Consider the following 16,675-nt stretch of genomic DNA (forward strand, 5'->3'; position numbering starts at 1 on the left):
TGAAAAATACCTTCTGTCCAAGCAGTTTAAAAAGTCCAAAAGCCCTTTAAGAAGTTGAATACAGCACTTTACAAGTGCTACAAAACTAAGTTTATTAGGCATATAAAAGAGTCAACAGGGTTTCTCTGGATTAACCTGTCACAACTAATTTAGCCAACCATACAATTCTATGAGGCAAATACTTACTTTTGAGACTGGGAAATGGTCAAAAAGAAATGGAGCATTTCATCCCAACTGCCATAGCGGTCTACAGCAGAGCTTGGCATAAAACCCCTACCTGCCGAAGCATAAATTATGCACTTCGCCTGCTACTAATTCTTTCCTTTTTTTTAATCCCTAAAATCACTGCTACAATTGTTTCAATTAAAAAAAAAAAACAACTGAGAATTAGTCATAGATTCTTAATCATCTCCTCATGGTGAAAAGGGTAAACTAGGTGCAAGCTGAAACTGCAAGACTGCAGGAAAAACTCAGTTGCTGCCAACTCTTTTTCACTTCTTCCATGGCTAGTAAGAAGATGTCTCTACAAGCCTATCAGTTTGGCATCTCATGCAAACACTTCATCAGTTTTGAAGAAAAAAGTGCCAGTTTCTCAAGATTATGAGAGCAGTCATAGAGCAAGCACTGTGTCAACTGCTCCACGCAGCTGTAGGTGTAACTCGTGACCACCAGCACTGAAACCTCTGTTGGCCATTAAGAAAACCTAAAGTCACACTGAATGGCAGTTTGGCATTTTATGCTGTTGTATAATGCAGACAAATTCCCACTCCAGAGCAGCTGTGAAAAGAATATTCTTCATATGGGACTTCAACGATTTCTTAGTATTTTTAAATTAAAAACGTTATCTAATTCAATTTCTAACCAGTATAAAAAAAATCTGCAGTTTTTCTACTGACATATAACAACATATGGTAATTAAAACAAGTAACAGTATAAAGATGACATATGGTTTTGCATTTTATATATACGCTTATGTATATAATATGTGCATATTATTTTGCTATTTGAAGCACTGTATCAGCAAACACTTGAGTTTTGCCAAATTGTGTAAAAAAACTCCAGCAAACAGCACAATAAGATAGATGCTAGTAATTAAAAAAAGGTAAAAACAATGATAATGAGAAAGTGGCAAATCTAAATATGAAATAGAAACACTGAAGCAAAAGTGTACTTTACCGGGGGAAGAGGAACAAAATGAAACTCAGATAACAGGCAGTAACTAGGAACAATACAAAATTCATTGACTTCTTCAGAGGAAGATCGTGAAACCTGGAGGAAAGCTTAAGTTTATATGTAGATTAATTTGACAACCACTATATATCACATCTGAAACCACACTGACTGTTTCTCAAAAAATAAGCATATTGAAAAGTTCACAGACTATTTGCTAGTAACTGGTCATCTAAGATGGAGGGTCTGGAGGGCAAAAATAGGCAGTTATTTCCAAAAAAGATGCTAAGCTGGTCAGTATTAATAAAAAAAAGGCATTCGAAAGAAACAGTTCCCACTGTTTGAGAAAACAAGCAAACAAAATCAATTATCTATACTTGCTTATCTTTAAGAGAAGAGAACAGAAATAGAAAGTAGCCCACTAATACTCAGCAGTGTTGCAAGCAACCAGGAAACAGAATTTTCCGAATTAGCCACAACCCAAGCACTTCTGTCTCCTAAGACACAAGCGTGCATCACAGACATACCCAAAGGCTCTGAGTGGAAGCAGACGGTAGAAAACAAGCTGGCGGGATACAGGGACGATCTCTACAATATTAAAGCAATTTAATTGCCCAAGAAGTTCACGATATTCGGCCTTTGATGAAGCTGAGAAGTTCCAGAACAGAGTTCTCCAGTCTCCTTATGAAGTCAGACTGGTGACAAAACTGTACAGAACTCCCAGGGATGTAACGCTGAGACATCGCTACAGTATTCCACTGTAAGACAGATGCTCAAACCTCAAAGTATAACTTGTCAGCTGCAGCCCAATAAAGCAGCATGTGTATGAACATGTGCAAGACAAAATTTATAACAGAGAATCTCTTAACTTGTATTACTGGAAAAAGTAGACGTGCTTCAGACTTTCAAACAAATTCAAAGCTTCAGAACTAAGTAACAGCTGAAAATAATTGCTCAACATTTAATCAGATATGTATCACATCATTTCTAATGGAAAGGGTAACAGATTTATCCCTACCAACAAACCTTGTATTGCTTAGACCTTTACACCTAAGTATTCCTAGCAACACACCCACATATAAATAATGTGTTGTCAGGTCAATGTCTTTAATAAAACTCTAAGGAGAGATGTATTTATGTTCAGAGCACTACTGAAGAAACTAAGTACAAGAGAGCCAGGGATTGAGGGGCACAGAAGACTTGCAGACTTCATGGATATTGCACACACTAACCAGGGAAAGGCCATCTTAGAATATGCTATTCAAAACAAAACAGTTTCTTGGCGTACTACAATGCAATCTTTGTGCACAATTGAAAACAGGTTTCTTCTAATCTATATGTTCTTCAAGCACTTCCTGGAAAAGACAATGGAAATACAAATTCAGCTCACTGAAAAACTAGTAAACATCCGAGATAAACATACTGATTCCTTGGCACCTAAATGCAGGTTTTCCACCCGTAAGTCTATTGAAGGACTATATGCATTCAGAACTTACTCTAATGATAAACACGTGTCAAATATATATGGGAAGCCCTGATACTGCTTGAGCATATTAGCAACAGATGAATACAAAATAAATGGAAATCCTGCATGATCACATGTTATAGCAGGTATTTCACCATATGGCACACAGAACAACTTTTTGTTTAGAGTCTCAGGCATCTTCTAGGCCGTTACATTATTATTAGTTAAATCTAGAATGCAGAGGCTCTCTCATGTGCAATCAGCCATGCCAATTATCGTGCAATTATTTGTACTCCAAAACAAGACAGACTAGATATTAGACTCTAAGTTTGATGCCGTTATACTTTCACCAAATGGTTAGTTACCTCACATTTCCCATACAATCTCTCACCTGGTCATCTTACCCAGTACTAATACACTGTAAATCTATGCTCTCAGTTTACGTCACCATAGCTTTACCGCAGCTATATTCAATGTCATCACAACAGCTCACGTATTTTTTTTTTCATAATTCCACTAATTTAAGAACATTTCATTTTCATCTTCTATAGTTAAGTTTTAAAAATTTCAAGCACTAGTGTCTCCACCACTTCTCATACAATTTTCCAGTGTTTGCAGACTGATGGGCCTCATATTGACCTAAAGAGCCCTCTTGATTCCACAATTTTTTTTTGTTGTTGTTCTTATAGCTCTTCATTTCTTAACTCTGAGCTACAGCACTTTAAAAACTAATCTGCATAGGAAGGGAGGGAGAAATGAGAATAGTTTTGTACTGTATTTCTATGTGATTTATAATGAAAAACTGAAAGAGTTCACTTATGAAAATAAAAAGAGCAAAAGACAGCAGCAGCTGTTTTTCATTTTAGAAATATCAGGAATGTCAGATGTGTTTTTTGTGATTTGTAATGCAATTCTGAGTCACACTACAAAGCATATATACAGAAAGAGCTTTCTCTGTTTGTAATGTGTGAGCAGCTGATAATCAACCTCTAACATAAGTAATTACAATTTTTTTTTATACAACATTAGAATTAAGTATACCTTAATACAGTATGTTCCATAAGCAACAGCAGTAATGAAACACTCTTAACAGATGCATATTCTATTTTATGTCCTCTTTCCTTGCAGAGATCTTCTGTGCCAACTTTATGGTGTCTCTCAAAATAAGATGAACTATAGTTACCTTTCCCTCTCACTGGCAACAGTGATTTGGGTTTCTCATCCTATTCTAATGGGAACTGTCACACACAAATAACCTGCTGGGACTTAACCACCTTTAAAAGCATCTCTGTTAACCCTGGCTGACACTGATCAACGGGTATTATTATTTAGAGCATTAGCAGGTAGACAGACATGTGCCCTTTTTTCTTAGAAAAGCTGGCTAAGGATGATACTTTCAATGAATGAAGACCCTTTATCATCAGACATATTTCCGTTGCTTGATATATGACATGATAACGTTGCCAGGTCTTCAGATGTCTACATAGCACTAAGACTGCCAAAGAAGAAATGACTGGCAAGACAGAGAAAGCATTTTGCTTTCTCATTTGGCTGCAACAGGGATTCTCTTCTAAGGGCAGGTTCCAATCCCCTCCTCCCGTACTCCAAGTGGATCAACTTTAAAAATTGACCACTTTTCCATAGCTACATAAAGGATGCAATTTTAAGATCTCATCTTTAATACATGTATTAACAGCAATTGAAATCTCTCACTGTTACTACTTGTCCTAGATTCATAGCTTCTCCAGTCTCAACGCTTCTGTTTGCTATCATCATTCTGACTGGCAGTTGTAGTACAATACTAGTATCACACTTCTTATTACAGGTGAAACTTCCATTCACAAAGATTCCTCGTGATTCTTTTTTCCTGTGATAGTTTCATGCTGTTACACACAATGTACTCCTTCACAACTCAGCGCTCTCATTCGCATACATCCTAACTTACTGTCCTTGTAAAGATGGTACTTGGCAACACTATTTCATTAGTTATCCTCCTTCTGCCAGGTCTTCAGAATATCTATTACATCAGGGATGTTGTTTGACATCAGGTAGTCTCACTTCCCCCCCATATACTTTTCAGGCTTCAAGCACTGACATTTGTCATTTATACCATTAGCACTAGAAGTGCCAATCAACTGGCACTGCTGGTTGTCTAATTTACCTTCATTATTTATTAGATCAGGCTATTTATTTCCCTCCTTGGTCTTTAAGGGAGCCTGAAAACGAGCCACATGCCCCTTGCTGCCCATTGTGAATCAGGTGCTCTTCTGCATGTGTAATCTTTCCTCATTCATTTGGTTTCAATATTCCCCTATGACTGTTTTTACTTGTCTGCAATGGCAGCCCGGTTCAGTTTTGATCAACAGGCAGCTCATCCTTCCTACATAGCTTCCTCTTATCCCTGAAGTTTCACCCTTTCATTTCCCAAAACTTCTAAATCTCTCTTAGAGCACGCATTCATCCATGCATTGCGATTCTGGATCTCCACCTGCCTCTTGGGTATTGCACAAAAGTCTGAACGATGGTTCAGAGGATGCTATCACGGAGATCCTGGACTTAAGTTTATCTTGGCCTTTTCGTTAGCTTTACTGACAACAATGTGCCTGCCTACATCCCGCTCTGGCACACCAAATACTTGAAAGGAACACGTTCAAATCAAAAGCAATTACATCACTTCTGAGACTGATCCTCGTCTAAGGATAGGAATATCCTTTAATAATTTTGAACAATGAGGTTGGATGGGCAGACTTAAGTGATACAGCTTCTTCATATGGATGCAAGTGAGTGATATAAAGAACCTTGGATCAGCCACTTAAATTTGACAGGTGACAGACTGTGTCAGAGACACACATACTGTCTCCACAAAAAATTTGACAAAGTTACTAGAAGTTTATTTCAAAACTAGAAAAAAGAATTTGAAGACTTTAAAAAGATTCTTTCAATAGCGGACAAATTCTAAACTGAATTCACTGCAACTGCTGCTCTGGTGTTGAAGAGGACAGTAATTTTGCGTCTAGTTATCAGATTGACACTGTCTCCTCGCTCTGAAATGGTGACCCTGCTGAGCTTATCAGGTTGCTTCCTACATCCCTTTGAATGCAAAGGTGCTACCGTGGAAGAAATAGGTGAATTGGCCCAGAAAAAAAAAAAAAAAAAAAGCAAAGATTGAGCTGGGGAAAGAACAGCTAACCAAAAATGGGAGGGCAGTGGACAGGACGTGGGATAAACAGAAGGAGACTGACCTCTCCCATAGGGAGTCTGGGAAGAGACTGATACTGGTTGGACTAGCAGACAAGACACAATCAGTGGAGGAGGTGCTGGGAGAAGAGTGAAGAAAGATTTGCCAAAGACTGACGAACAGTTTTATACTAACATAAAACTAGAGCAACAACCATACCAGTGGGTTATGGCTATATAGTCTATGCTATGGCTATACTAGACTAGGCTCTAAAGCAGAGGAGGACTATATAAAAATATGTATAAAAGGCACGCTAAACATCTCACAATTCAAGTGATCATATTTGGAAGACGAGGAGCTCTTAGTTTGGAAAACACGGTCACACAAAGAAAGCATTTACGCCTGAATGTGACATTCATCAGTGAATGCAAAATTCTTCACTTCAGCAATAGTCTTCAGAAGACCACAGTCATTCTTGTTTAAAGTTAACATCTGGTGTTTGACATGGAAAATTCTCAGAAAACAGTGGTTTCATACATCCAGAACAACTTCCATTCAAACAGATTCAAAATGCTTGGTGGGGAGGATGACGCCCAACTCTGCAATGCTGATTCACACATCAAATTATTTTAGTCTATATTACAGGAAATTGTGCCATTAAATCAATGCAATACACCTCCAAAAACAGATGACAGATGCAACTACTACAGAGAGAGAAGCATATCTGGTATCTGATATGCAAATGGCTATCTTTATTTCCATACTGATGTAAGAAAGGAGCTGCAACATAACATCATAGCGGTAGGAAAATGAATGAATAAGTATTATTTCAGTACCCTCAGCACAAACACCTTACTGGAGAATGGACACATCTTTGTGCATAAGAGGCAATATATAATCATGCTGAACTAAAAGTAAAAACACTAATCCATACATCTGGAGAGTTAAAATTCCTGTTAAGTTAATAATGTTTGTAATAATTGTGCTTACTAAGAAGAAAAGAAAAAGAAAGACAGATATCCTTATTGAAATCCAGGCAGGTGAGCACTAAGTTATTAAAAGTTTGGCAACACATTCTTCTTCTAGTTACACACTGAATATCTACACAGGATTTCTAATTTAAAGGAGAGCGTTAACAACAAGGACTTAGATAATGAAAAACAGAAAAAAGTTCATGGGTCCTTCAAAAGGAACAGCTGCTTTCCCCCACCATTGCCAAAGTCAATCCACAGAACAGCTACGTGCAGAGAATTAGTGATAAGCATACAACGCAAACCTGACCGACTACCACATCACTACTACACAAAGACCGATTCATACGGTAGCCCCTTAGCTACGGTTTATGGATTGCAAACAAAATATTTTCATAAGCAAAGAATGTTAAAAATTCACATAAGTAATTATCTAGTTATGCTGCTATTAAAGGCACCAACAACAGAAACGGACGTTTTATATCAATAATAAAATCTATCATAATGAGAATTTTTTGTGTAGCTAGGAGAATTCTTGGGTGAAGGGAGGGCAAGGAAAGAAGGGGGTTGTGGAAACATCCCCAAAATGAAAGCCCAAATGAAAGACAGCAACTACTCTGTGCTTGACCCAAACCCCTTTGAAGTTAACAGGATGTCTTCGATTAAACTGCAAGGAACTTTGCATCAGGCCCCTTCTAAGGCTTACTACATTTTCTAATGTTAAATGCAAGGAGAATACAAAGGTTTTGATTTTTATCTCTTTTCCATTACAAAATATATATTTTTAATAAATTAAAGCCAGGCTCAAAAAAATATATGTTTCAGAACATCAGCTAAAATAGAAAGTTCTCCTTTTTTTGAAAAGTAGAAAATACAGATACAGTTGTCTTCCTGGATGCAGCTTCTCTTTTCAGTTACTGATGAAACTGATATTGTGGATTGATATACAGCCTAATCTCAAGCCACCGCTTCTACAGTTTAACAAGCTGGTGAGATGAATCTGAGAACTGTTACTTTGATGACAGGACTTAAACATTCCTTTTAAAAGTAGTAAAGGTAATATGTAATCAGGCCTGTAACGTCAGCTTCCTGGAGAAACTCCCACTTGAAATTATGTTGACAGAACCTAGCTTCTGTTGGTTTGCTTAAATTTTTTTCTTTTGTAATGTTTGTAATATATGAGGCAATGTAGAGAAAGCTTTATCTTTCTGTTGTTCCTGTCAGTTCTTTTTGCCCATACATCTTTATTTCATTCTCCTGCCCTTCTCGCCCAGTGATTTCTCCAGTCCCTCACCAGAGGCCCAGCGAATTCACAAAAGAGTTTGGTAGCTGAGGCAGTGTTTTCTCAAGTGTGAAACAGTAGCACTCTCATCTGATAAGTCACAAAAAAACTCTTTTTTTTACTGCTGGTTCGCAACCCCCTGAGTTGCTCCCAAACTCCTAAGAGCAAAAAGGTCTCTTGGAACTAACCATGGATTGCATCTCTGGTCTACCAGAAATTTTTCAACACATTCAGAAATTGTGTTTTTTAATAATCTTAAGACTCAGTGGGATGTTACACAGCCCTAAAACTTCAAGCATCACAGTATACTCAAAATCTGCTGTGCAGAATCCTCTGCTCTACTGGTAAATATCTGCAAAGCTTCAAATCTGATAGGATCAGAGAAAGCTGAAAGTAGGTGCTCTTACTTCAAGGACCACAGAACAGAGCTCAGAGCAAAAAGGGAAAGCTATGGTACTGAAATATATAAAGATATCTGGAAGCAATACAGGAAAAAAATTAAACCAGATACTACAGTAAATTAATCACTTATTGCTGTCACTATTGGACAGTGGGACGAGGCAACAGAAGCAACTACAGTAAAGATGGAAGTGTTCACAAACAGAGCCATGTCTGTCTGGGCAGAGACAATACAGATGATGCATATAGTTTCTTCTATACCAGAAAAATGCAACCAATATTAACTATCTAATCTGTCTACCTTAAACCTATATTAACAGGAGGTTGAAGGCAACAGTTAAGACCTTTGTCAGTTCCTAAGTCAACCCCCTACTTGTAATGAACTGCATTTTCATGACTTGCTAAACACTTAGCACAATTTTACTGTACTTGATTGAAACATATGCAAACTCTGAATAGGAAAGTATGCTTATTTTACTCTGAAAAAACACATGGGAAAACATGGTAATGGAACCTAAAATCTCAGCAGGCAGCAGGAATTAAACAAATATCTTGACTACATGTCCACTATGCAAAACTAATATTCAGCATTCCAGAGTGAATTAAAAGCAGATTGCCTTTTATCAATGAAAACAAACCTATTCCGAAAAGGAAAATAGCCACAGGATGTTTTGCTTCAAATATTCTGAAAGTCAAGTTAATGAAAAGGTAAACAGTGGGTTCTGAATTTCATGCGACCTACAGAACACTCCTGGGGGTAGAAAGCCACCTCATAGTTAGCAATAATAATAATACAAAACTGTGGGAAAAGCAGGAGTAACACACTGGAGAGTTAAATTTTGTCAAAGCAAGATTTAGTAGTGATACCTTCTTTATTTGGGGGTATGCTATAGCCAAACAACTGCAAGCAATAAGGTTATGATGGCTTAGCCATCACTTTTCAACACAACTGCAATAATTGCTTGTACACGTTCTCATCCTGCAGTGAGGTAAAACCCCTCTGCAGGTTTAAACCAACCTCAGCATGCATCCAAACACTTGTTTTGAAACAGGAGACTTACTCATTACAAGGCACAGCTGAAAGTAATGGAAATAACCACAATACTAAAAACTAAAACAACAATTTCATGAAAACACCTGTATCGTCTGCTTTCAAGCATTATGACTAAGTAAAAGCCTACATCATGTAAATACGAAAATGATAAAGTCAACCAGGACTATGAAATCATGAAGCCAATTATTTGGGAAAAACCAGCATACCCAAGGCTAAGGAAATTGCACAGCATTCACCTACATTTTTTCTTCATCTATATCTGAGAAAAGTCTAGGAAAAGAAATGAATAGACAAAAGAAACCGGTAATATTAATAATATTCCTTGTGCATCTTAGGCAATAAAATCATCCTCTTGGGCAATAAAACGGCAACTCCTTTTAAAACTATGGCATCAACTATTTCATTCTGGGGCTTCTATACCTTTCAAGAAGGCAATCTACATAAATGTGATACTTTTGAATCTTTAGCAGAAGGCATCTCCCACAGTAGCAGATGCCTCACTGTTTGAATTTGAGCATCCTTTTTGAAGTGTGAACTGTTCCTCCAGGTGTCCTCACACATCTAGAACCTTGTCACCTCTACACCATTTCTAATCTAACAATCAATTTCTGACTAGCTCACCTTCTGACTGGAAATTCTTGGTCAAGTAACTTTAAAAAGAATAAAGCTGCTTCTTCTTAGTTCCATGTCAGTATCTCCATGACCCTTTCCTTACTCTTTTCTACCATTAAGAGAAGGAAAAATAGGTAAGATAGTTCCCTGTAAACATTCCTCCATGAATGCAGATTTCCTCTTATATGAAGCATACTGTACTACTTATCTATTAAGCTGATTTTGTGCAACAGGATTTGTGCTTCTTTGGAGCATCACGGTTATAGCAATTCTGCTGTTCAAAAAAAAAACATGAACTCCATCACATATCACTGTGCTTTGCAATACAGTAGCTGCATTACAAATTAAAGATGCTTTGTAGGAGGAAATGCCACAATTCTTCATTAAAGTTTAGTCTGTATTACACATTTCACATCTCAGTCTCCCTATAGTCCTTAGTGGAACATCAATGGAAATTCAGAAGAACAAAGGAATACATGTAACTTCATTTCCTGATACTTTGTGATTCAGCACTGCTGTGTGAGATCGCTTCTGCAATGTCTCCACTAAAAGGGTATCTACTTCTCCTGTTGTTCACTCACTCTCCTTTTCGAGTGTCCTGTCTGCTCTCACCTTCAGCTATTTCAAGGAGCATCTTCCCACCTTTATGCCCCCATTTTATTTGTTACAGGTATCACTAGTTAAAGAGTAAATATTTAATAACATACCATCAATGGGCTTCAGAAGAGACATACTATTGAAATTAATAGGCCTCAGGGGTGTTCAGTTTCCCCTGTATTTCAGTCCACTTGCCATGTTTTGTTAGCTTTTGGAAGCTTCTGTCTGTCTGTTAAAGTACTAGGATTTTTCAACTGTTTTTCAACAGTTGTTGAAAGTTTAGATTATTTATATTAGCTGAACCACGCAAACGCATTATATAAGCATAACAAATATGTTTCTAAGGCAAGAGACCACTGCTGTTCTTCCCGATATTCTATTCCGGTCACTAGGGATTAGCTCACCAAGCCTTGATGACAAGCAACTTGTGCCAAACATCTATACAAATTTTCGTAGGCCTGTCTTAGTGTATACATTAAAAAAGCCTACAATGGAGAAAAGAACATAACATATGTAAGGCATATACTCTCACCAACATATGTACTTTCCCCTAAAAGGTTTCATGTGCTCTCTCACATTCACAGAAGAGAAGGAAAATCAGAAATCCAATCCTTACCTTTCTGCAGACACTTTCAAAGTTAACTTCTTTCCTAAGAGCAAGTCTGGTAACTTGATCTGGCTTTAATTCCTGTGGATGAAAGACACATTTATTCTTCTTACAATGGGACTTGACTAAATCTTCCTAAGATTCACCTTCCTCATAAACGTTATGAGCATAACGATGGCATCCCCTGCTGATTTCTTAAAGGAAGGAAAAACAATTTCTCATACACACATTTTTAAAAATGCAAATACTATGTAAAATCAGTAGATTTTAATTCCAATAAATTAACTTACACTTAAATATTAATTGTATCCAATCTGAGGGCAATGGAGATTTTCCACATCAAAGTACACAAGATGGTGATTTTATTTATAGAAACATTTAAAGTACCCTATAGGTGTGCTAGAAATAAATTTTTGAAGATTATGAAACATCCCACTTATCTTAAATTCTGAAGTAATTTCAGAGCCTACCAACACATGTAAACATAAACGTATAAGACCATGACACCAAAGGAGGAGGTGGGGGGAAGTAATTCCTCTTTTCTGAAGATATAACACATGCAGAGTTTTCACTCCTGGACTTAAGAATTTCCATTAGCAGCTGAAATAGAGGAATGAAAATCCTCAAATAGAATTCTTTAGAAGATGCACATTTCGATGGAACATGCCCTCACAACAGGTTTTTTCCTTATTTTGAAGCATATTTTGCATTTATATTGTATTACTAAATGCCTTAGTAACCTTATCAAATGAACACACTGAATTTTAGAAATCTAATATTGGCTTTTTCCTGCTAGGGCACTATGTCAAATAAATCATGTTACATACCAGTTGTTTGCCAGATGGCCACTTTAAAAGCAGTTTAACTGTGGTGTTATGCAAGGCCCAAATAACTTCCACACAGTCATACTTCTGAAAAACGAAGATTGACTGAACTTCTCTGTACAAAAATGATAGCTGTCATCCAGACTATATCTTAATGCTGCCAGTTTCAACATCTGAAGACAGCAATCAATATGCTGAATTTCTGAAACACCACAAAAGTGGATGACTTAAGTTTAAATGACAAAAAATAGTAAATTTGCAACATTTGCAGTCAATAAAAAAAGAAAAACCAACTTGGGGATGCGTATGAAAATTACAGTTTGAGAAAGTGAGACAATATGTCTATGTTCGGGCTGCATCTGCAACACTGTGCTCGGATACAGTTGAGACACACTAAATGAAAACCCCTAAAAACAATTACTGTGATTAATGGCTAAGAATAATTAGTGTATTAGCAAAGATTCAACTGTAATTCAAATTATGGGAGACACGATAACTTACAAGTATGTGAAAAATAGTACATTTGGGACTTTCAAGGCTTACTGACTAAAACTATTGTTCTTTTCTCTCAATATTCCTGCTTAACCATCCTTGATAAGTATTCCAACACTTCCATTTGACATCCCACTCAATTTCCCCCCCCCCCCCCACTATGTTGAGTTTCTTTATTCTATCCTTTTTTATCCTAAATCTAGGACAGTCTTTACATTTACATGGTTCCCCCTGAAATTCCATCCAAGTAGTTTATTTCCTTCTAAAGGGTCAACGCCTCTTAAAAATCTTAACTTCCGTTTATTAGATTCTCTATAGAGAGGATGCATCTTACCTAGATCTTTAAGGTATTATGGAAATTGTCTATGTCTTAAAACAATGAGCAAGCATATATGAACAGCAATAATGTAACAGGAAGAAATTAAGAAATTAAAAATTCACTTTCTGTGTCAGAAGAGCTCCTTGACAGTGAGATTTAGTAGTCTGTAAAATCCTCTCCCCAAGGTACTGGTGGAAGCCCAATCACTTGGCGCACGCAAACCAGACTGGAAAAACACCGGTGAATATAGGAAACAATCTTACACTGGCAGATAGACAGACTGGATGACTTAATAAAATCTAGAGATGGAAAAGACCTATGATTCAGTTTTCCATGACTTCTCAAAGTGTTTCACAGATGGCAAATCTAGGACAGACTGGTTAGGTGACATGCTCACAGTCACATAGCTGGCCAGAGGCTAAGAATGAAGTTCTGGAACCCAACGTAGCTAAATCATACTGCTTCTTTATATTAAGGAGGACAATTTTTTGGAGTTGTATCCCAAACAAAACTGTGCCTGTTTTCTGTCCCTTTAGAATTTGAACAGAGAAAGCTGGGGTGGCAGGGGGAAAGGAAGAGGTAAAGGGTGGTAAACATCAGCAAAATCTGTACTAGAACCGCAAGGGTTTAATTTTTCTATGGCACTATTACCTAACTGCCTTAGAACTGCAGAATCATGCCTGGTAATGAATGGAGTAAGAATCACAGTTGGGGAAGCAGAGTCATGAATGTGGCTTCACTGAAATGCTCGCTGCCCAGAATGAGACCATGAGCCTCTTCTTAAAAGCCAAACCCCCGAATTTAAACTATGTCCTTCGCTCCCCTTAGATTTAAGGCAGAGAAAGAATTTTTAGTTTATAGTCTCCAGCAATACCCTGTTCTCGTAAACTTACTAACTTACTGTGCTAAATAGACTTTTCTTCTGTCTCTATTAATGGTAAGCAGTAGACAAGAAAACAGAAAAGGTATATAACGATACTTGCCCAGCATGGTCTTCTCAGCTTCTAGATGCATGCAGCCCAAGAATTCCCGACACAGAGATGGTACCTTTGTATGTAATAACTGTTATGATGTGCTCTTTTACCAGTTATAGTTGCTTTTTAAAAATCAAGTTAATACTTGATGTCACAACACCAGGGGCCCATAAGTTGCCAAGTTCAATGCAGTGTTATGTTCCAAGTGGAGATGGAATAAAAAGGTTAGGAAGAAGTTCAACATGTATGCTACTTTATGAAGCATCTGATCTACAATAATCCCAGATGAGGTAATAAAACACAGATAATACACCCGCTGTCCTTCTCTCCATGAAAAGGATCGCTGACCAATATTTTAAACAACTCCCTGAATACCTAAAAAAGTACCTTAGAAACACGGAAGATGCAGAAATGACTACTGGGATCAACAGATCCTGTCTACATGCTGATCCTGTTTCCTCTTGTAGGGAAGAAATCTAATTCTAGACTCTCAGATATACAGCTGGCACCAGTGTCCTAACTAACAAAGGGAGCCTGATGGATAATGGTTAATAAGGTAAAAGGGAAACAGATCATTTTCTTTTGATTACAGACTGCATCACTCAACTTCTAATATGAAAGCTTTTAAGAGAGAGGGAGATAAGGGAAGAATCTCTGTAGGCTGATGTACACAATATAGCCATGCTATTGAGCTTTTATTTTTTCCTGGTACGTGAGATGACAGCTGCCACAGAGGCAGTGAATATGAAGCTGGAAGGGAGGTTGTGAAGGTGGCAAGGCAGCAGCTGCCCTCTGTATCCCTAGCGGCAGCAGCAGTAACAGTCTGGCTTTCAAAGCTGAGCTGTGTTCACTCAAACAGCTGTTCTGCACTTCCTCCAGGGGAAAATAAGTAAAAAAAATAGTAATAATAAAAAAATCAAGCTAAATGGACCTGTCAGCCAGTTGGACCTTGTTAAGGCTGCAGGCAGATTACTAGGCCTTGGCCCGAGGTTAAGCTAAATAAACAGGATATGAAAAACTACTGGACATGACATAACAAAACTGCTGGATGTGACAGATGTGAGAAGCTGACAAGATGGCTAGATTTTATAGATCATTAAGGACAAGTTACATTAGAAACGGATAAACTTCACAGATAACTGAAGAGGAGCATTGGGGAGCTCTTGGGGAAGGAATCTTGCAAAGCCAACAGTACGTAGGTAAACCATATCAGTAACACCACAGAAAGCCAAGGTTACCTATGCAACCATACTGAAATACCAAATTCAGGTATGGGTGCAAGAAAACTGAGAGCACCGGGAAAAAAAAATTAGGGATGGGTAAGGACAGGATTGAGGCGGAAAAGAGGGAGAGCCAAGATATAGGGAAAAGGGATAGTAAGGAACGTAATGAAATATTCAAGCGTACCCGTGGGGCAGGCCTGTGCTTGAGAACAGCAGCCTGGTGCAGGACAACCCAGCCTGCTCTTCTGACCACAACATATTGGACCTGCTTCCATGCCTGAGGGGACCAGGGCCTCCCTCTCTTGCTAGCAAGGGAGCACCAAGGACAGACAGACTGAGCATGCCATCATCACCATGTTGGTGCCAGTTGCATGCCTGATGACATCAATATTTTCCTAATGCCATAACCCTGCCAGGCCTCTCCATCTTCCTTTCCAGAGATGTAGTTCTACTGAAGTCAGTTCCAATATCAGAGGCAGAGAATTCACTCTACTACTTACAAAAATTAGGATAATAGCCAGGGTTTGTTTAATTTTTTAAAATATATGTAGTTATATTTAAATAAACTGTAACTGTATTATGTAGGAAAATAAGACTCTATACTGAACAAAAAGTACAAACGTAAACGGCACCTGAAAAGACAGTCTCATATCATCATTGATCATGGCTGCTCAGATTATAGTTTTCAAGAGAAACTGTAAACTACTACTCAGTAGAAGGATGCAGTTTAGCTTAATGGGAATGGAAGTATAACCTATTGAATAGCCTTCAGAAGACAGGACAGAGGAAAAAAAACCTGTCAAATGAGGCTTCGACACATCTCAGAAATGCAAGATTATTCATATAAAATGTGTTCCCAGCTATCCTGTCTAAAGCTATTTTAGACGACTCAGAAGACAGTTTGCCAGTCATGGCCTGTGGAAACAATTTAGGAATCTCAGTCCTCACACTTAAGTTTTACCTTCTCCTCAGCTCAATTTTGTTTTGCCCAGTATTATCCCTTTAACTCTATTTACAACTCAATTCAATCATTATCCTCATCAATTCTTCACATTTGTTAGCTGTCCAAGCGTCGAGCCTTTCCTCATAATCACTCCATCTATATCATCTTTACAAAACCATTTTTTTCTTAAAATGGAAGAATTTCTATAAGAAGATAAAGCAACAAAATCAGAGCATGGACAAATAGAAAATAAAACACCTAGAACTAACATCAAATATTTCAGGTGAAACTTCAACTGCAGTTTGTTAGCCGCTACTGCATGTAGATCTTTTAAAACATTACTGTCCTCCTTACCCGTGAATGAGTGCCTTAGACTACTTTTCATACAGTATCTTACATTTTTTCCTCAGTATCCAGTTTCATTTTGCTCTTTCCTGTCATTTTTCAAGGTTGCTTAGCGAGGAGAAAGGGGTAGAAGAAAATACTCTTTTCAGAACAGCTCTTTGGCTTCTTTTTCTATAATTTAATGACTGCATGGCTTCCTGTCATGATCAATTTGTTCCCC

At 37.7% G+C, this 16,675-nt stretch overlaps 1 protein-coding gene across 2 annotated transcripts in view; it reads right to left on the reverse strand.

The window, feature by feature from the left end:
• LOC104150248 (serum response factor-binding protein 1) overlaps positions 1–16,675 on the reverse strand; it is a 68,961-nt gene that overhangs the window by 8,446 nt on the left and 43,840 nt on the right. For both annotated transcript variants that reach the window (XM_068924773.1, XM_068924774.1), the window contains one exon: positions 11,345–11,416. In XM_068924773.1, the coding sequence (XP_068780874.1) occupies positions 11,345–11,416 (72 nt within the window). The remainder of the gene's footprint in view (positions 1–11,344; positions 11,417–16,675) is intronic.

The sequence above is a fragment of the Struthio camelus genome, chromosome W (assembly GCF_040807025.1).
Source record: "Struthio camelus isolate bStrCam1 chromosome W, bStrCam1.hap1, whole genome shotgun sequence".
Taxonomy (NCBI): domain Eukaryota; kingdom Metazoa; phylum Chordata; class Aves; order Struthioniformes; family Struthionidae; genus Struthio; species Struthio camelus.